Source organism: Falco biarmicus, chromosome 6 (assembly GCF_023638135.1).
Source record: "Falco biarmicus isolate bFalBia1 chromosome 6, bFalBia1.pri, whole genome shotgun sequence".
Taxonomy (NCBI): domain Eukaryota; kingdom Metazoa; phylum Chordata; class Aves; order Falconiformes; family Falconidae; genus Falco; species Falco biarmicus.
This window is the reverse complement of record NC_079293.1, coordinates 16780540-16796557: the sequence shown is the minus strand read 5'-3', so window position 1 is coordinate 16796557 and position 16018 is coordinate 16780540. Positions and strand designations below refer to the sequence as shown.

Genomic DNA, 16018 nt, shown 5'->3' with positions numbered 1-16018 from the left:
TTAAACAACAACGGAAACTTGAAAAGCAGTTAAAAGTTCACTCAGTAGCTGACAAACAATGAGTCACAAATAGTTTACATGATTTTTCAAACCTGCAGTGCAAGTCTGTTCTCTAATTTCCCATGCTTTATAGGAAAGAAACAGGTATCTTTAATAACAGCATCCTCCAAATAGCCAGGACAAAAGACATAAGTATGTGGAAGTTTAAACAATGAAAGAAATGGGTAATAAACAGAAAGTGTGCAAAACAGGAACTGGTGTTGACAGGATTTCACTAGGTAAAAAGACTTCAAATTGAGGTGGCAATTATACATGAGTATTCAGGAGATTTAAGCACTGCTTACATTTTCTTCATGTGTGGTTGACAGCCTGTGTGCTACTGCAGCAACTGACGTTTTAGCTTTTATGGAATACACAGCCTTGTTTTCAGGCTACGAAATTTCCAAATACTGCTTTATGTAAGTAAAAAGTGGTTCAAAAAGATGTTTGGAGTGCCTGTGACTTTGGCAAAGACAATGTGAGCTTCCTCAGTTTAAATAATCTCTCTTGCAAGAAGCGCCTTGCAGTTGATGAACAGTGAGTTTTCAGAGAAAAAATAATCAGGTTAAAAATCCATTTGTCATTTTTTAACAAAATGGAAAATAATCAAAAATCTTCCTTTGGGTAACACTCGAAATACTATTAAAGCAAAATCAAAACATTTTATTTTTCTTTGGTTATTCAGCTCTTTCAAACATACTCACTTAGGTTAAATTTTAAATAAAAGAGTTCTTTTTTTACAAAACAAGAAGCACAAATATTTTACCCTGAAAATTTTTCAACTACACCACCTGCATATTTTCAAGCTTTCTCTCACAACCTTTCTTCGTTTCAGAATTTTGGAGCCTCCACATGCCTCTCTTCTACATAACTTTGTGTTCACTGGGAAATTCCCAACATATCTTTCTTTGAACGTTCCCACCATAAAGTTACACATGCAATGGGAAAGAAAAAAGATAAAATTCTGTACAAGATTTTTTCTTTTCCAAAAGATTTATGCCTGCCATTTATTTTTTCAAGCCAATTCTCTTCCCTTTCTCAACATATTTTTCCTTTTCCTATGCCTTGTTCACCATTTCAGTTATTAATCTCAGATCACGGCCTTCATTTGCTCTCTTTTACAGCATTATCTTCACCTTCTAATTACTGCTATCATGCTACAGATAGTCATTTCAGGCAAGCCTCACCATATACATTCTCATCTACTCTGCTATCTCTGATTAATCTCTGAAAAAAAAATTTAACAAAAAGAGATGATGTCATGTTGCAGATAGGTACCACGGTTGGACTATGATTAATGCTGTGGATCTGTTCTCCCTCTTGTTCCTAAGGGTGAGGTCCCACCTCATACCAGTGTCCCTTAGATGAGTATTTTCTCTCCAGTCAGTAGAGGGTTCTCTAGGGAAACATGGAAGGGAAGGAGTGTGGTTTTGACTCTTCCCACATACTCTCCTCAAGCTCCAGCAATCTGCAGTCAGGCCATGCAGCCCTTAAAGGCAGTTCTAATGACACCAGTTTGTTTGGTTTTGTTTTTTTTTTTATCTCTGGCCCTAAATGTTCTTGGGTTTCCTACAAAAATTTTCCTTTCACTCCCATCTACATGAAATCATTGCCATTTTGCTTTCTGTTCTGAAGTTCCACAAAACACAAAGACCAAGTTACATGTATTGTCTAGTGCATGTTTATTGCACGCTGCTGTACATTTATTCTGAATAAAAAAAAATACTACTAATATAAATAATCTAAAACCAGGGACTGGTGAAATGGTGCAAGCCCCAAGACTCTGCTCTCTCCTATGAAACTATCGTAGGTAACTAGCTCAAGAAATAGAAGTGTTTAAAAAAATTGCTACATATCTTTCTGCTTCTTTTAAGGAAAATCTATGCTCTTATTGCTATATTTTATGTAAAAAAAGTTATTCCAGCTCACTGCATACTTTTTTTTTTTTTAAAATGGCCTACTGAAAAGCATTCATTGCATGGTTGAAAAGGAGAAAATCTGCATCTATGTATGAAAGCAATCAATTCATTCCACTTGTAATGAGATTTCTCCTGTCACTTCAATTTGATTGTTTACCTGTACAATCACCTCCAGGGCTCTTGGAAAAAGGAGATAAAGAAATGGAAAAGAATCAAAAGCCAAGCAATTCAACATGACTATGTTTAATCTCATCACTACCTGTTCTGAATAATGTATTTGCATATTTATAATACTATATTACTACAGGAATTGCAGCCTTTAGTAGCAGCATGTAAGCTAGCAAGATCATGAGAGCTCAACCTGTCTCAAGAACTCACTGGCAACTGGCTGTGCTCTTATGGTAGGCACAGTTCTCAGTGGTCACAGCTATGCTCAACATGTTGAGCAATACCTTCTCTATGATTTGAAAATAAATGGGAGTTATTCAGCTAACAAATATTTCAAATTTTAGTATAACAGTTTTGCATGCCAAATCAAAAGGAAGAAGTATCTAAAAGCCAGCGTCATCTTCTGTCGCTTCTAGTGGCCTGTCCATGTTTCTTGACGGTGCTTTTTTATTCCTGTCAGAACTTTGTAGGATCTGCCTCCTTTCACAGAAAACTAAATTTCTGCTGAGCCACTGGCATTAGCTTAAGCACAGAGATTTAAGTACTCACAGTAGCCATGCTGCTCTGGAAGAATCATAAGTTTTCCTTATAACCCAAATAACATTCTGTAAAGCTGCTGCAGTCACATTTGGGCATCTCTTCGACAATTTCTAACACAACTTTCTGTGGCACGTATATACACTCTGTGGTATTTAGTGCACAATTGGAGTTGTTCACAATATTAATTTTAAGTAAGTTGCTTTGCCTTTTCAAATTAATCTATTCTGTTCCCACACTGTAGGCACAGCAGATATTCAAAAGTCACTCTTCATGAGTGTCCCCTGAGGCCCTGGAAAGGAACAGCCCAAATTCTATAGTCACTGAAATTTACCCACAGATTTCTTTTTTAAAGATAAGGGAATTCTGAAAGGCAGATACACCTCCCTTGACAGAGTCTGCTTCCCAGAACTGAAACCTGCCCCTCCATACACCCAAAATTACAGAGTAAGGCCAGAGTTGTTCATTGTAGAGCCAAGCATTTGCTGACTGTCATTTTGGCAATGAAAAAAACCCAAATCAGTGGATCAGTTCTTTTCAAACCCTAAGTACCTAAGGATTTAGGGCATAAATGTATTTAGTATTTTCCAGAAGTTGTTTCTGCTGCTCCAGCGCAGCTCAGCATACAGCTGCACTGGACTGGAGGGAAAAGCACACGTCTGCAGTCTGCCTAGGGACTACTGTGGTTCACGGCATAATGTAGACAGCTTTAGGGAAATTCTAGTTTAGAGAGAGAAATTACTTTATTTTTTTTCTTGAAAATTCCTCCAGAAGGAAGACTCATCCACCAATATACATAAACTGATTTCTTGTATGGTACAAAATAACCACAACAAGCCTCCAGACTCTGGCAATTTGTATTTAAATCTGAAAAAAAACTGCATAAATTAGACTAGTGGGCTTCTTTTATGGCACAAAAACTGTTTTAACCATAGCAAGCTGTACTTTTCTTAGCAATATAGCAATCTATGCTATTAGTTATGCTCACAGTCAAATCCATTTTCTTTAAGTTTACCAGTATCTCAACCTAGAATTCCTTCTCTGAAGTGCTAATTGTAAGTATTACCCATCCAATAATCATTCTCAGCCTCTTTTGCTTGGAACTGGTAATAGTGATTGATGTACATGGATCAGATAATTCCTATATCTCACTGCAATTGCACAGGGATTTTTTTCTTTAATGTCAGTAATGTCTAAATTGGATTAAGGTAACAGTCCCTTATGAGGCCTTCTCTAGAGAAGTTACTTGCATCAGTGCTATATTTAATGCTATTTTACTCTGGAACTTGATATTTTTACACCATTCTAATATGAATGAATTTCCATGAAGATCATAAATAACTTCAGATTACATGTAAAGGCTAAATATTCTATCAAGAGGGGAAAAAATATCCTGAATTTTGTTTTTGCTGACATACTCACCAGTGAATGCAATAACTGGCATGCTGGCACTGTTATGATGAAATTAAAATGATACAATGACAAACCAACCTCAAAATCAGTGGACTTAGCCTATCTATTTACCTGTGCTTAAACATCTGTAGTTGGTAACAAGCCCTTCACACTCCCTTGTCTGGGCAATTGCTGCTCTTGGCAGTAATAATCTGAGTGGGTGGCTGTGAATGGAGCTGGCAGACGCAGTACTGATGCAAATTACTGCTACTTAGCAGCACATGGATTCATTCATCCAGGGAGTCATTTTTTATCATCCCAGAAGTAAGCCAAAAGTCATAAAATATTTTACTTCTCAATACCTAGAAATAAAATCTGTAGCGTATTCAACATTTATTATCATAAAACATAATGGTAAATAGATAATTGAAGTGTCAGTATGCCCAATGTCATAAAGAAATCTCTGAAAAAGTGAGATACATTCCATGTGCCTAATTTGTCTGTTTTGTAGCGTTTTTTCAATTTTGCAACTGAAGACCTCATATTGCATGTCTGACTACTGATACACATTACCAAGACCAAATAATGCCAACCATAAAATCCTGATTAGTCTTTCCTTTATTCTGGAATATTATTGCTTTCATTATTTTACCTACTGGGATGAATGACAGAGGTGACAGAAAGGAAAGCAGAATAATGCAGTATAAAAAATTCAGTGAATTTAACAGTCATTATTTCCGTGTTGACCATAATACTGCTGTTCTACAGTCTGTAAAGATGCCACAAGGCAATCAGCACTTGCTCTTTAGGACAGATATATACGAAGCTGCCTTACCTTACAAACAATTACTTCCGGTGCATTGACAAGGCAGTGATTTCAAACATTTTTTTTTTATATATATAGTACATTTTACACACATTTAAGCAAAATGTCCACTTCGTTATCTTTCTTTAGAACTATGCCCTGAATAAATAATCAATCTTTTTAAAAAGTCCCATCTCTAGAGGAACAATTAGCAAAAAAAAAACTATTTATGTACACCAATATTACAGCAGTAATCTATAGAAGCTATACTTTCTCAGAAGAAACAGACTTCTCCCAGAACAAATGAACTTTAAGCTGGTTTCTCTTTTACGTGACCTATTTAAATACCAGTGGTAACATAGTAACTGTGGAGGTCTAGAAATATATGGGAAGCTGGGTTTGCGTATCAAGAGAAAAACTGTATTTAAGCAATTGATGTTGCTTGAAAAAACAAACTAGCCTTGGAGTCAGTCTATTAGGAATCTATTAATTGAGTCATTAATAAGTAGACAGGCAATCTCAGTGTAACAGCTAAAGCACAAATGTTTCAACACTAATTGCAACCATAATCCAGACACAGTACCTTAGCTTTATCCCTCATGGATCCTTTCCCCAGGATGGACATTTTTGCACCTGTTTCTTCTTGTAACCTCTTCAAGGAGTTTCCTCTTGGTCCAAGCAATTTGCCAACAAAATTGAACTAGAAAGCAAATAAAAGAAACATTTTAGATGAAGAGGTTCTTTTTTTTTTTTTTTTTTCCCAAAACTTGAATAAATCTTTATAAACAAGCTGCTTAAAAAAGAAAAGTCTACTTTGCATTAAAAAAATACTCCTACTTAGTTCTGAGACGAATTCATTGGGATACAAGTCTGGAGAATGTACGTATCCTCTCACCCAGCACAAAGGGCCATAAAAGCATTCACAGTTTATTTGAACCCAGGAGGCTTCTCTCTAGGACAAAAATGGCCAGTGCCTCCTTAGGTTTAGCTAACTGCTAAACAAGATCTTTGCTTATCAGACACAGAATGCATATGTTCTTTCCTGAGTTAGACAGCTTTATTGGCAAAGTAATATATTCTGCTGAGTTAGATCTTTGGATGGGTTTTTAGAAATTGATGTTTTACACATTGATTCTAAAATAAGTGCTCTTTTTTGTTTATCGACTTCAAATATCTGTTTTTCCAGCAGCACAACAAATCACAAACAATAGATCACTGTAGATATTCAAGGCTATTTTCTGGGAGGTTTCTGAAGAACGCCGGGCTTTGTCTGATATGCTATTAATATTCTTAAAACACTGCATAGTCAGGTGACACATACTTTCTTCTGTATGAAAAGGACAGATGTCTACATGAAAATCATTCAGAGGACAGAACAATAAACAAATGAGATGTTAATGTTATGTTGACACAAACTAACAAAAAGGGGGGAGTCTATTAACTAACAATAATTTGTTTATTCTGTAATGAATAGTCTCTTCAATTTATTATTTTTTATGCCTTCCAAAATCTTTTTAAAAGTCTATTGCATGCCATCTTTCAAATATGACTGGGAACCATCAGCACTTGCTTAGGATGTTCCTGAACTTTGTTCAAGTCTGAACAGACAGTGCTCTGGCCTGGCTTTTAACAAAGAATAAACTTAGTTGAGGAAAAAGGTGTATAATTGTATCAGCACTTCCTTGTCTTTATTTCAGAGATTATTCATAGAATCATAGGGTCACAGAATTGTTTAGGTTGAAAAAGATTTGTAAGATCATTGAGTGCAACCATTAAACTAACACTGCTGAGTCCACCACTAAACCATACCCCATAAGAACATGACAATAAGAAACAGCAATCAAGAATATGGTACTGTCAAAAATACACCTGGATGTCTAAAAACATGTTGTAACATACCTTGTTTTGCATTACTTTCTATTTTAAAAATTGTAAAAAAACAGATAAATATTCTTGTTTCCACTTTAGCCAGCAAGAATATAACAACACAAATGTATCAGCTATGTTAATAACACGCAAACTCAGAATCAAGCCCAATACCCCAGAACCTAAGCTGGCTTTCAGTACGGTGTCTTAATTACAAAACACTTGTAACTGTCTTCAATTACTGGTTAAGCCATCAAAGAAAATAGAAATCACAATAAAAATAAATATGTAAAGTGAAACCTAAACCAACATAACTGCTTTTAGCAAAATAACATGTCTAGGGTGGAGTACTGTATCATGGTTTACCCCCAGGCAGCAACTAAGTACGATGCAGCTGCTTGCTCACTCCCTCCCACTGCAGCAGCATGGTGAGAGCTGGCAAAAAAGCTAAACCCCATGTGTTGAGATAAGAACAGTTTAATCACTGAAATATAATGAAAATAATTGTAATGAGAAGGGAGAAAACAGAGAGAGAAATAAAACCCAAGAAAAACAAGTGATGCACAACACAACTGCTCACCACCCACTGACTGATGCCCAGTCAGCCTCTGAGCAGTAGATCAGTAGCTCCCAGTCAACTCCCCCCCGTTTATATATTCAGCACGATGTTCTATGGGATGGAATATCCCTTTGGTGAGTTCGGGTCAGCCGTCCTGGCCCTGCTCCCTCCTGACTTCTTGAACACCTCCTTACTGGCAGAGCATGGGAAACTGAAAAGTCCTTGATTTAGAGTAAAGCACTACTTTGCAACAAATAAAACATCAGTATGTTATCAACATTATTCTCATACTAAACCCAAAACCACTGCACTGTACCAGCTATAGGAAGAAAATTAACTCTATCCCAGCCAGAACTAGGATACAAGTAGTAACGCTGCAGAAGAAGCCCAGCAGACTTTGAAGCTCCAAGTAAAGATTTTTCAAGCTTGTGTGCTTGTATTGTTTTTTCCAACTTTGTTGATTTAATAAAAGTTACCTACTCTTCAATAAATCCTACCCCATTTTGGGGCAGGATTTAGAGATGATGCCCCATCACGGCATCAACAGTCCTATGTCTTGAAACTGTAGCGATACTTCTTCTAGGGACAACTTCTCTTAGAAGTTGTTGGCTTCAAATTGATTATTACATCTTATATGAAAATAAACCAAACAGTGAGGAAGGAATAGAAAGAACTGAATTTTTACTTTAATACTAGATACTGGACTTAATCTATTGATAGAAATAAGATTTCAAAAACTACACATCTCACGTATGTGAAAGTTTATTAGAGGCAGCCAAGCAAGTAACAGAGCTTTTGTTCCTCTGCAAGGACCCTCTTACATGCAGAATGCTGTTTTTAACCCTTTTTTCCCCCTTTTTTAAATCTTTATCTTTTTTCTTTTGTGCCACTTCTACATCACCAATCAAAGAACCATCCACTGCTTGCATCATTAAGTATCCCTTAACATTAAGAAAAGATGCCCCTCAAAAGCTGAAGGAGCTATACCACTACATAAATTTGGAGGAGACTGTGAGGCGGCCAGTCAAAGCTCAACTGTTTGCCCTCTGAATGTAAAAAAACGTTTAAAATACAGTCTGTGAAGACTTATGGTGACCATTTATATTTAAGCACTTCATAAACTGTCTAATAATTGTTACCTTGACATACTGCTGTAAAGGAGTGGTATGGCCAGCATAAACTAATTACTAGGTGGATTTTAATCACTTCACAGGAAGTAAGTGGCTGGTGATTTTAATTCTATTGATTATGTAGCAGACAGACACTCACATTTCATCCACCTTCTAAAAAACACATACCAGGAAGCAAGCAATTACTTCCAACTGAGTAACTGAATTGCTCTTAATTTGGTTAAAGTTGCAGAAAAGCCAGTGCACTGTGTCAGCCATTCAAATGTTGTGCTGGGTCTTCTCAGCATCAGTCTAAGGCTACTGGCTATCCTCAGCAGCAGTCTATAATCACAAAACTCCCCAAAGTCTGAAAGTACTGGTAGAGTAACTTTGACTCAATAACTTATGAAAAATTAAATCCTTTACGTTCACAGCTAGGCAAAACCAGCACACAAGTAACAGAAAGTTTCAGTGAACAGCACAAATCGTATGAAACTTGGAACACAACTTTATTCCTCTTATTCATTTTATTAAGATATTCTCGACAAGAACCTGAGCAGAACTGATTTGAATAGTGGAAATCTTAGGGTCCACTTACAGGCGCATGCATGCACACACAGCCAAAGCATATAGTGACAGTGAAGGAAAATGTGTAAACTCGGGCAGTTTGACTGCATACGATGACAACCCTTGCTAAGAAACACACATTCCTGGTACAGCCACTGTAACTGAAGATCTTATTTTGCAATCTTAGTTTTGATTCAGTTCCACCAAGTGTACAAATTATCTCCAACTAATAGTAGCTCTAACTGTCTAGGATAATATCTGGTCATATTTGGAAATGATAGCTGAGAAATGACAACATACAGAGGAAGGAGTATGAACGGAAAGCTTACACTGCTGGGAAAAAACAGACTTCCAGTTGAAAAATATGATTATTGTTGAGTTACTAGATGTTTTTATATGTGGCTTAACATTTCAGTCATGTTTATGAGCATGAGCTAGGCTTTCCGTGTGCTTGTAGAAACCCTTCCTGGTTTATGGTAAAGATTTTGCACATTATTTTCTTAGATTTTTTTATCATTTGTCTGGGAGAGACAGATGCATGTCTTCAGGGGAAAATGATCAGGTGATAGCAAGGGATGCTTTGCTTATAATCAAATGCACATGATGCTTCATTTGTCAACAGCTGTGCAATAAACTTTCTCTTGTGCAAAAGAAAACCTGGCAGAGAATATAGCTCGATAGATCTTTACAGTATCCACAGCCAGTCTCCTCAACATCTTCCCCAACCAAAACACACACAGTTTCACCAGGTTTGTCTACATCTTGATTATTTTCACACTCCACCCCACACAAGCAATCACACTGTAAGATGCCCAAAGCCAACACTCTGGCTTCTCAGCCTCCATCAAAGCTTTTGTCCATAAAACTTTTTTTTATAATCATATGGAAATAGCTTAACTGTGTAAGACATTCTGCTCAAGTTTATATGGTAGGACTGAATACGTAAAACCAAAGATTAGATACCCAACAAGTACACAAAAATTGAGAAGCCTTAAGAACTAATAACATATAATTTCTCACCAAAAAACTGCCTATGTTAGTGAAAAGCTTAGGTTGTGCTCCATGCATAAATTTTATATATATATATATATATATTCTCCTAACCTACAACAATATATAACATAAAACATACATAACCACAGATTTGCTCATCTCCAAAACCCCTTGCAGTAACACGTGCTGCACATCAATATGCCTCACTTGCTTCGGGCTAAGACACTGAGAAAAGAATCCCTACAAGTAACCAGGTGTCAAGCTGGATCACAGCAGAAGCAGTCTGTCTTCCAGTGTCAGCATTTATTATGTTAATATACCATACGTAGTTTCTATGAAATGCCAAAGATTAATTACAACCTGTGCTGTAAACAAAATGTGTGCAATAAATCATTATTAAAATATATCCTGCAGCTTACATACAATGTTGCTATAGTCTTCAGTGCACTGCAGCACCTCAAGAATATTGCCACATGTATTTATTCTCATTGCCACACTTGAAGTTACCTCCTTTAACATGGGCATGTGACGTGTTGTTCTCAGAAGTCATAATATCAGCAGAATTATCTCAGAATTGAAATTAAACACGCTCACACATTTGTAAGTTGATATTTACATAACAACTGATTTATATAATGTTGCAAACTCAGAGTAACGTTTCTTCAGTACGTGGCATGTTAAAGCAAACAGTGCAGGAGATGAGCACAATGGGAGTTTGAACTTGAAGCAGGCATCAATGGCAAATAGACATGGCCCCACTATTGAGTCTGTGTCGTATAAAAGATGGGGAAAAGAAACCCAACTTGTGCTGTAGAGAATCTGTAGCTAATACTAGCATACTTAAATGCTCTTGGCATTGGAGTCCTTTCACTGGGGAGGAGCCCACTGAGACAGCTGCAAATGGGGCTAGGCAGATAGAAGCTGTTGACTTTCATCACTACCTCATTTTTTAATGCTGAGAATTGTAATCAGCCGCTGATCCTTACCTCAGCTGTATACACAGGATGCATTTTATTCTCCTAGTTTATCAGCGATAAACTGGCCTTTGAATAAGCAGCCAACCACACAATGGTTAGCTCTCTTGTGAGACTCATCACACTGGTGGGCTGATGTTGCTGCTCTGCTTGTGTGTGCCAAGGTATACTGTGAACCCTCCAAAAGCTGGGACACAGGCTCCAAGGTCAGGCAGGGTGACAAGGCTTGTCCCTCTCTGAGGGGGTCCCTGAAGCCAGCAGCAGCCTTGGGATGCAAACAGTCACGTGTACTCAGGACACCATCCGGCCTGTGTAGCCATGTGGCACTACCAGAGGTACATCAAAAGCTATCCACCATACAGCAGCTCTAAGTGCTCCCCATAAAACCTATCCTGTTTAAAACCACATTTCTCCCCATCTCCCTTCTGTGCATGGGGGCAAGAATGCTGGTAACCAAGTAAGCAAAGAATCATATGATTTGCTGTTATGTTGCAATATAAAGCTCTAACCTGCAGTTATTTCAAGATTAAAAGCTTCATCTAATATTAGTAAAGGTTTTGACCACCTCAGGATAGTGTACCATAGGTATAACAATTCTAACATAAAGTTTACAGCATTAACATTCAAGCTTCAAACTAAAGAAAATGATTGATAGAAAATGCATGTTCACATTTAGAAGAATATTTGTTTCCCTGTTTGATGTAGCCCCAATACATCCCTACTAGAACTGTAACATTTCTTATTTTATAAACACTCTTTTAATAGGGTTTTACAAGCAGAAGCAAGGAATATGCTTACCATTCAGAAAAAGTACTTGTCAGTGACTGTTCTATACACAGATCAGTGTTCAGAACAGCAACAAAACGTAGATAAACAAGGAATGGGACAAACAAATGTTTCCAGCTGTAAGATGAAGCAGCACAATGCCTTGAACTGGGCGAAAAAATTAATTTATTCTAGAAACAGCAAAACAGAAATAGCATGGTTTTGGCAATATGGAATAGGTTTCTTACTTAGTGTGTTCTGTTCACCATTGCCATCAGCTACTTTGTGTGGAGACACTGTCTTTTGATTTTCAGAGCTACTTATCCTCATAAAAACCTTTCCTTATTCATAGGGTGAAAAAAAAAATCCTTATAAATTCAGTCCTGTGCTAAAGAAAAGGGGAGGAGACAAAGATATTATTCACTCCTGAAAAAAACCTTACTGACTGAGACGTGCTTATAAATTATGTTTATTCTGGTCCTATTCTAGGAGTTCTGATAGTTCATTTATTTTTTAATACCATTTATTTTAAAAGCATCTCACCTTTTCATATGCACATGGAGCTTCCCCTCATGTTCAGGTAGTACTGGATGATTACGAAGGCAAATTTTATTTTTCTCAACAATCTGTAAGCATTGCAATATGTGTTAACTTTTAGTCAGCCCTGAATTGGTCATGCAGCTGGACGAGATGACTGTTGTAGGTCCCTTCCAAAATGGAACTATTACAGTCTATTCTATAGCTCAGCAGATTCTGCCAAGTTCAGGTTTGCCCCTCTCTATATGTAGCTGCTTACCCCAATACCTCTTCAGTATCTAGTACTTTTTGGCTTTTCCAAAATGAACTTAGTGTTCCAGATAAGGATGCAACATTATTTTTTTATTCCAGTGATGTGATGTTTACTGGCTGTGGAGAAGAGTTTCTTAGAAACCTCCTTGATAGGACTGAACTTTGCAGGGCCCTGCTTTAGCAAGGCGTGTCAGGAGACAGCAAACTGCAGAAGCAGAAAATGAATGTACCCCTTCAGACTGGCTCTAGAGATCTACTCCAAAGGACATATGCTAACACTTTCCTAAAGTATTGCACCACTGAAACTTCACTGCAGCCGTCCCACAACCAAAGGAGAAGGCTGCCCTTTCCTACAGAGCTTACTGGGTCTTATCTCTTCACTATGCTTTGGACAATAACCCAGTGCCAGGCCATGGGGAGAAAAATGGACTCAAAATTAAATGCTCAAAGGGAAAAATAAAGCTTCTTGTAAACTACAGTCCGAATTAATCTCTCTTTTAATCAATAGAACTACCTCAAGAATAAATTAAACCCAAGTAACAAAGTTAGAATCATTAAAGCTACTGTGACTAGAAGATTTAACTAAGAAATAAGCATTTCTTTATTACACACTTCTTTTATCTTGAAAAGTGCTGGGAGTTCATATTTACAGTGTGCTTGAAGAAGATGCTGCAATATTTGTCTGGCTATTTACTAGCTCATAGCAAGCATCTAAATCTACACTGAAAATATATTTTTGGCATCACTCCATGAAACAGATGGCCAGTGACTCCAGACAAACATCTTCCAGATACAAGTCCACACTGAGATAGCAAAATAATCTCCTCACTTCTCATTTCTGGCAGTTTTCTGTCAGAATTTGGTAACAATTTGTGGCATTTAAATCAAGCAATTTAAATTAGGCTTAAAATGTAAATAAGTTTTCTGATTAAAAAAAAAAAGTTTGGTGTCTGATGTATTTTTATTCACTTCAACTTTTCATCTCAGGAAATCTGAACAGCTATTTTTCTAATACATGCATTATCAGTGTGATTATAATCTGCTAATCTGTCAGACACCCAAACATTTTATTTTGGGTGATTCTGTTTTAAAGTCTGATGCAAGGTAATTGGGAAAGCCAAGAAACCAATTAAATTTGCGCATCTATATTAAATCTGCAATTAACAAGTTTAAAGGGTTTATTATTTTAATTGCAGAGATACCCAGAGAGACTCATTGAACCAGGCACTGACCAGATGTGCAGGAAAACTTGATCTTGACCCTGAAGAGCTGTCAAGAATGTTGAAAAAATCTGAGGCCTTGTAGAATGTATGTGGCTACTACTGCTTATTTGGATGGTTAGGGAGTGTTTGCAGAAACTACTGTTTTTAAAATTACTGGGCTCAGTTATGAAAGTGGGTATTACTCGAGGTAAGTGCAGCAAGACCAGGTTCTGCTAACAGGAGGACCATGCGAGACTGCTTTTTGAACTCAGAAATGAAAAAGAGGATTCTAATGTCACATTTTATCGTTAGCTTTTGCCTTTCTTACAATTCTTCTGCTACTTGCAACAAACTGCTTTTTCCCTAAGCTTACCGCTGTTTGGCCAGCCCATCTGGGGCGGTGTGGGAGGCTGAGGGCAGACAGGAATGGCTTGGGGCTTTTTTGCCCATGTTGGGGAGGTTAGAGCCCTTAGCAAAATAGTTGCCAGTCAGAGGTCATGATGGATCTTAACCTACCTCTCTAAAGAGTCAGGAAATTCTCTGAGGGCTGACTGCTTCTTAATGGAAAACTGTTCAAGAGCAGTAGTATTTCTAAAAACTGCAGAGTATGCTGTGCTAACCATGATTTTGTATTTAAGCTGTATTCTGTTGAATCAAAGGCAAGAGGTCTCTTCAGGACAATAAGGCATTTGTGTTTTAACATTCACCCTAGCCAACACTGAAATAGTCAACTTTCACTCTTTAGAAATAAATAAAAGACAAAGCAAGTAATAAGGAGTTCTTGGAATACCCAAGACTGGCTCATTTGAAGGACGTTATTTAAAATGCTATTCCCATAAATGCCAGCAACTCAGACTGCAGAAGTGTACCACTAAGCTTTTTTCAAAGCACACAATTCAGTTTACATTGAGCATATGCATAGGTATGGAAATAGGTACTAAGACTACAACACTTAAAAGCACAATCAACATTTGGCTAATTGGGCTTATTACTCCCACAGATACACAATTTATTGGTCACAGTAATAAACACCATCTGCTCTTTGCTAACTGGCAGCAACCTACTAACTTTTTTCTAACTTCAAGAGTTTAGAACATAAAAGGAAGATTTGAAGAAGCTGAAATACAGTGGGATTTCCAAGCATATCATCTTACTCTTACTGAGCCAAATATGGTTTCATATTAGGAGAAAAATTTCTCTTTGACAGATGCTGTATTTGCAAAGTTAAGTTCTAAGTCAACAAGAACTAGGATAAATTTGCGGCGAATACCCAACCACAAAATTAATGTATCTTTCTTGTGTATGTTAGTGATACTGGACTAGTAAAAATGTAGCATAAAACTAAAATTTCTTTTCAGTCAAGGAAATTATAATACCAGTTAATTTGGTCCCAGTATGTTAATGAACTGATTTAACATACATGCATATGTATTAACATATATAACAGCATTGTATTAAATCACAAATGGTTTATATTAATCTAATTAAAAACTCTTAGTCAACTTGATTCTGCCTTTCATTATTAAAGTAATTATACTTAGAGCAGCATTTATGTATCAATTTACATATAGTGAGCACTATGCAAACATTAATTTTGTTCTCAAGTCACGTTCATAATCAAAGCAAAGCATTATTTTAAATTGATTGACAGATGCAAACTCACATAGCTCTATGGAAATCAAACCAGTCTGTGAAAACACTCAAAGCTATTTGACAAAATTCTGGTTCTTTCCCCTCCCCCCTACATTTTCTATACTGGGGGGGGTGGGGTGGGGTTGTTCTTTATTACTAAGGAAAAATGCAAGAAAAGACAATCTTTCTTCCTTATCGGTCATTACCTTCTACTTCTACCCTTAGAGAAGAAAACCAAGTATCTGTCAAGATTTTTTTAATGATGACTTGGCTGATTTGAAGTGGCAATGCAATAAAATATTTTAAGAGGAGGAAAGCATTCCAAAACAACATTGCCAAGGTGAAAACAGTCAAGTAACACTGTGTTAAGTCAAAGACTCAGGCTAGTGCTAAACTCTGTTCCCAAGGTGTTCAGTTAGGACACCTGCCTGATTCATACTTAAATTTCAACTATCTTTCAAATGAAAATTGTACAAATTTAAGACAACAGACACTGTCCTTTACTTGACCGTTCAATCAAAAGTGGCAGGACAGAATACAGACTTGGACAACGCAGAATAAATAGTTAGGTATACTGCCACTGTTCACGAGCTTATTAAAAGCTACATATGGCAGTACTCCACACCAAGAGCAGACTGCATAGTAACCGAATACACTCTTTTTCTTCGATTTTTGCTTATGTTCATGAGCTTATGGAAACAA

General features: G+C 36.9%; 1 protein-coding gene across 6 annotated transcripts in view; it reads right to left on the bottom strand.

Moving 5' to 3' along the window:
- The window catches only part of KHDRBS2 (KH RNA binding domain containing, signal transduction associated 2), a 393063-nt gene that overhangs the window by 248790 nt on the left and 128255 nt on the right, over positions 1-16018 (bottom strand). For all 6 annotated transcript variants that reach the window (XR_008822730.1, XR_008822731.1, XR_008822733.1 and 3 more), the window contains exon 3: positions 5444-5560. Coding sequence is in view for 1 of the 6 variants with exons in the window: in XM_056344567.1 (XP_056200542.1) it covers positions 5444-5560 (117 nt within the window). In the remaining 5 variants the exon portion in view is untranslated. The remainder of the gene's footprint in view (positions 1-5443; positions 5561-16018) is intronic.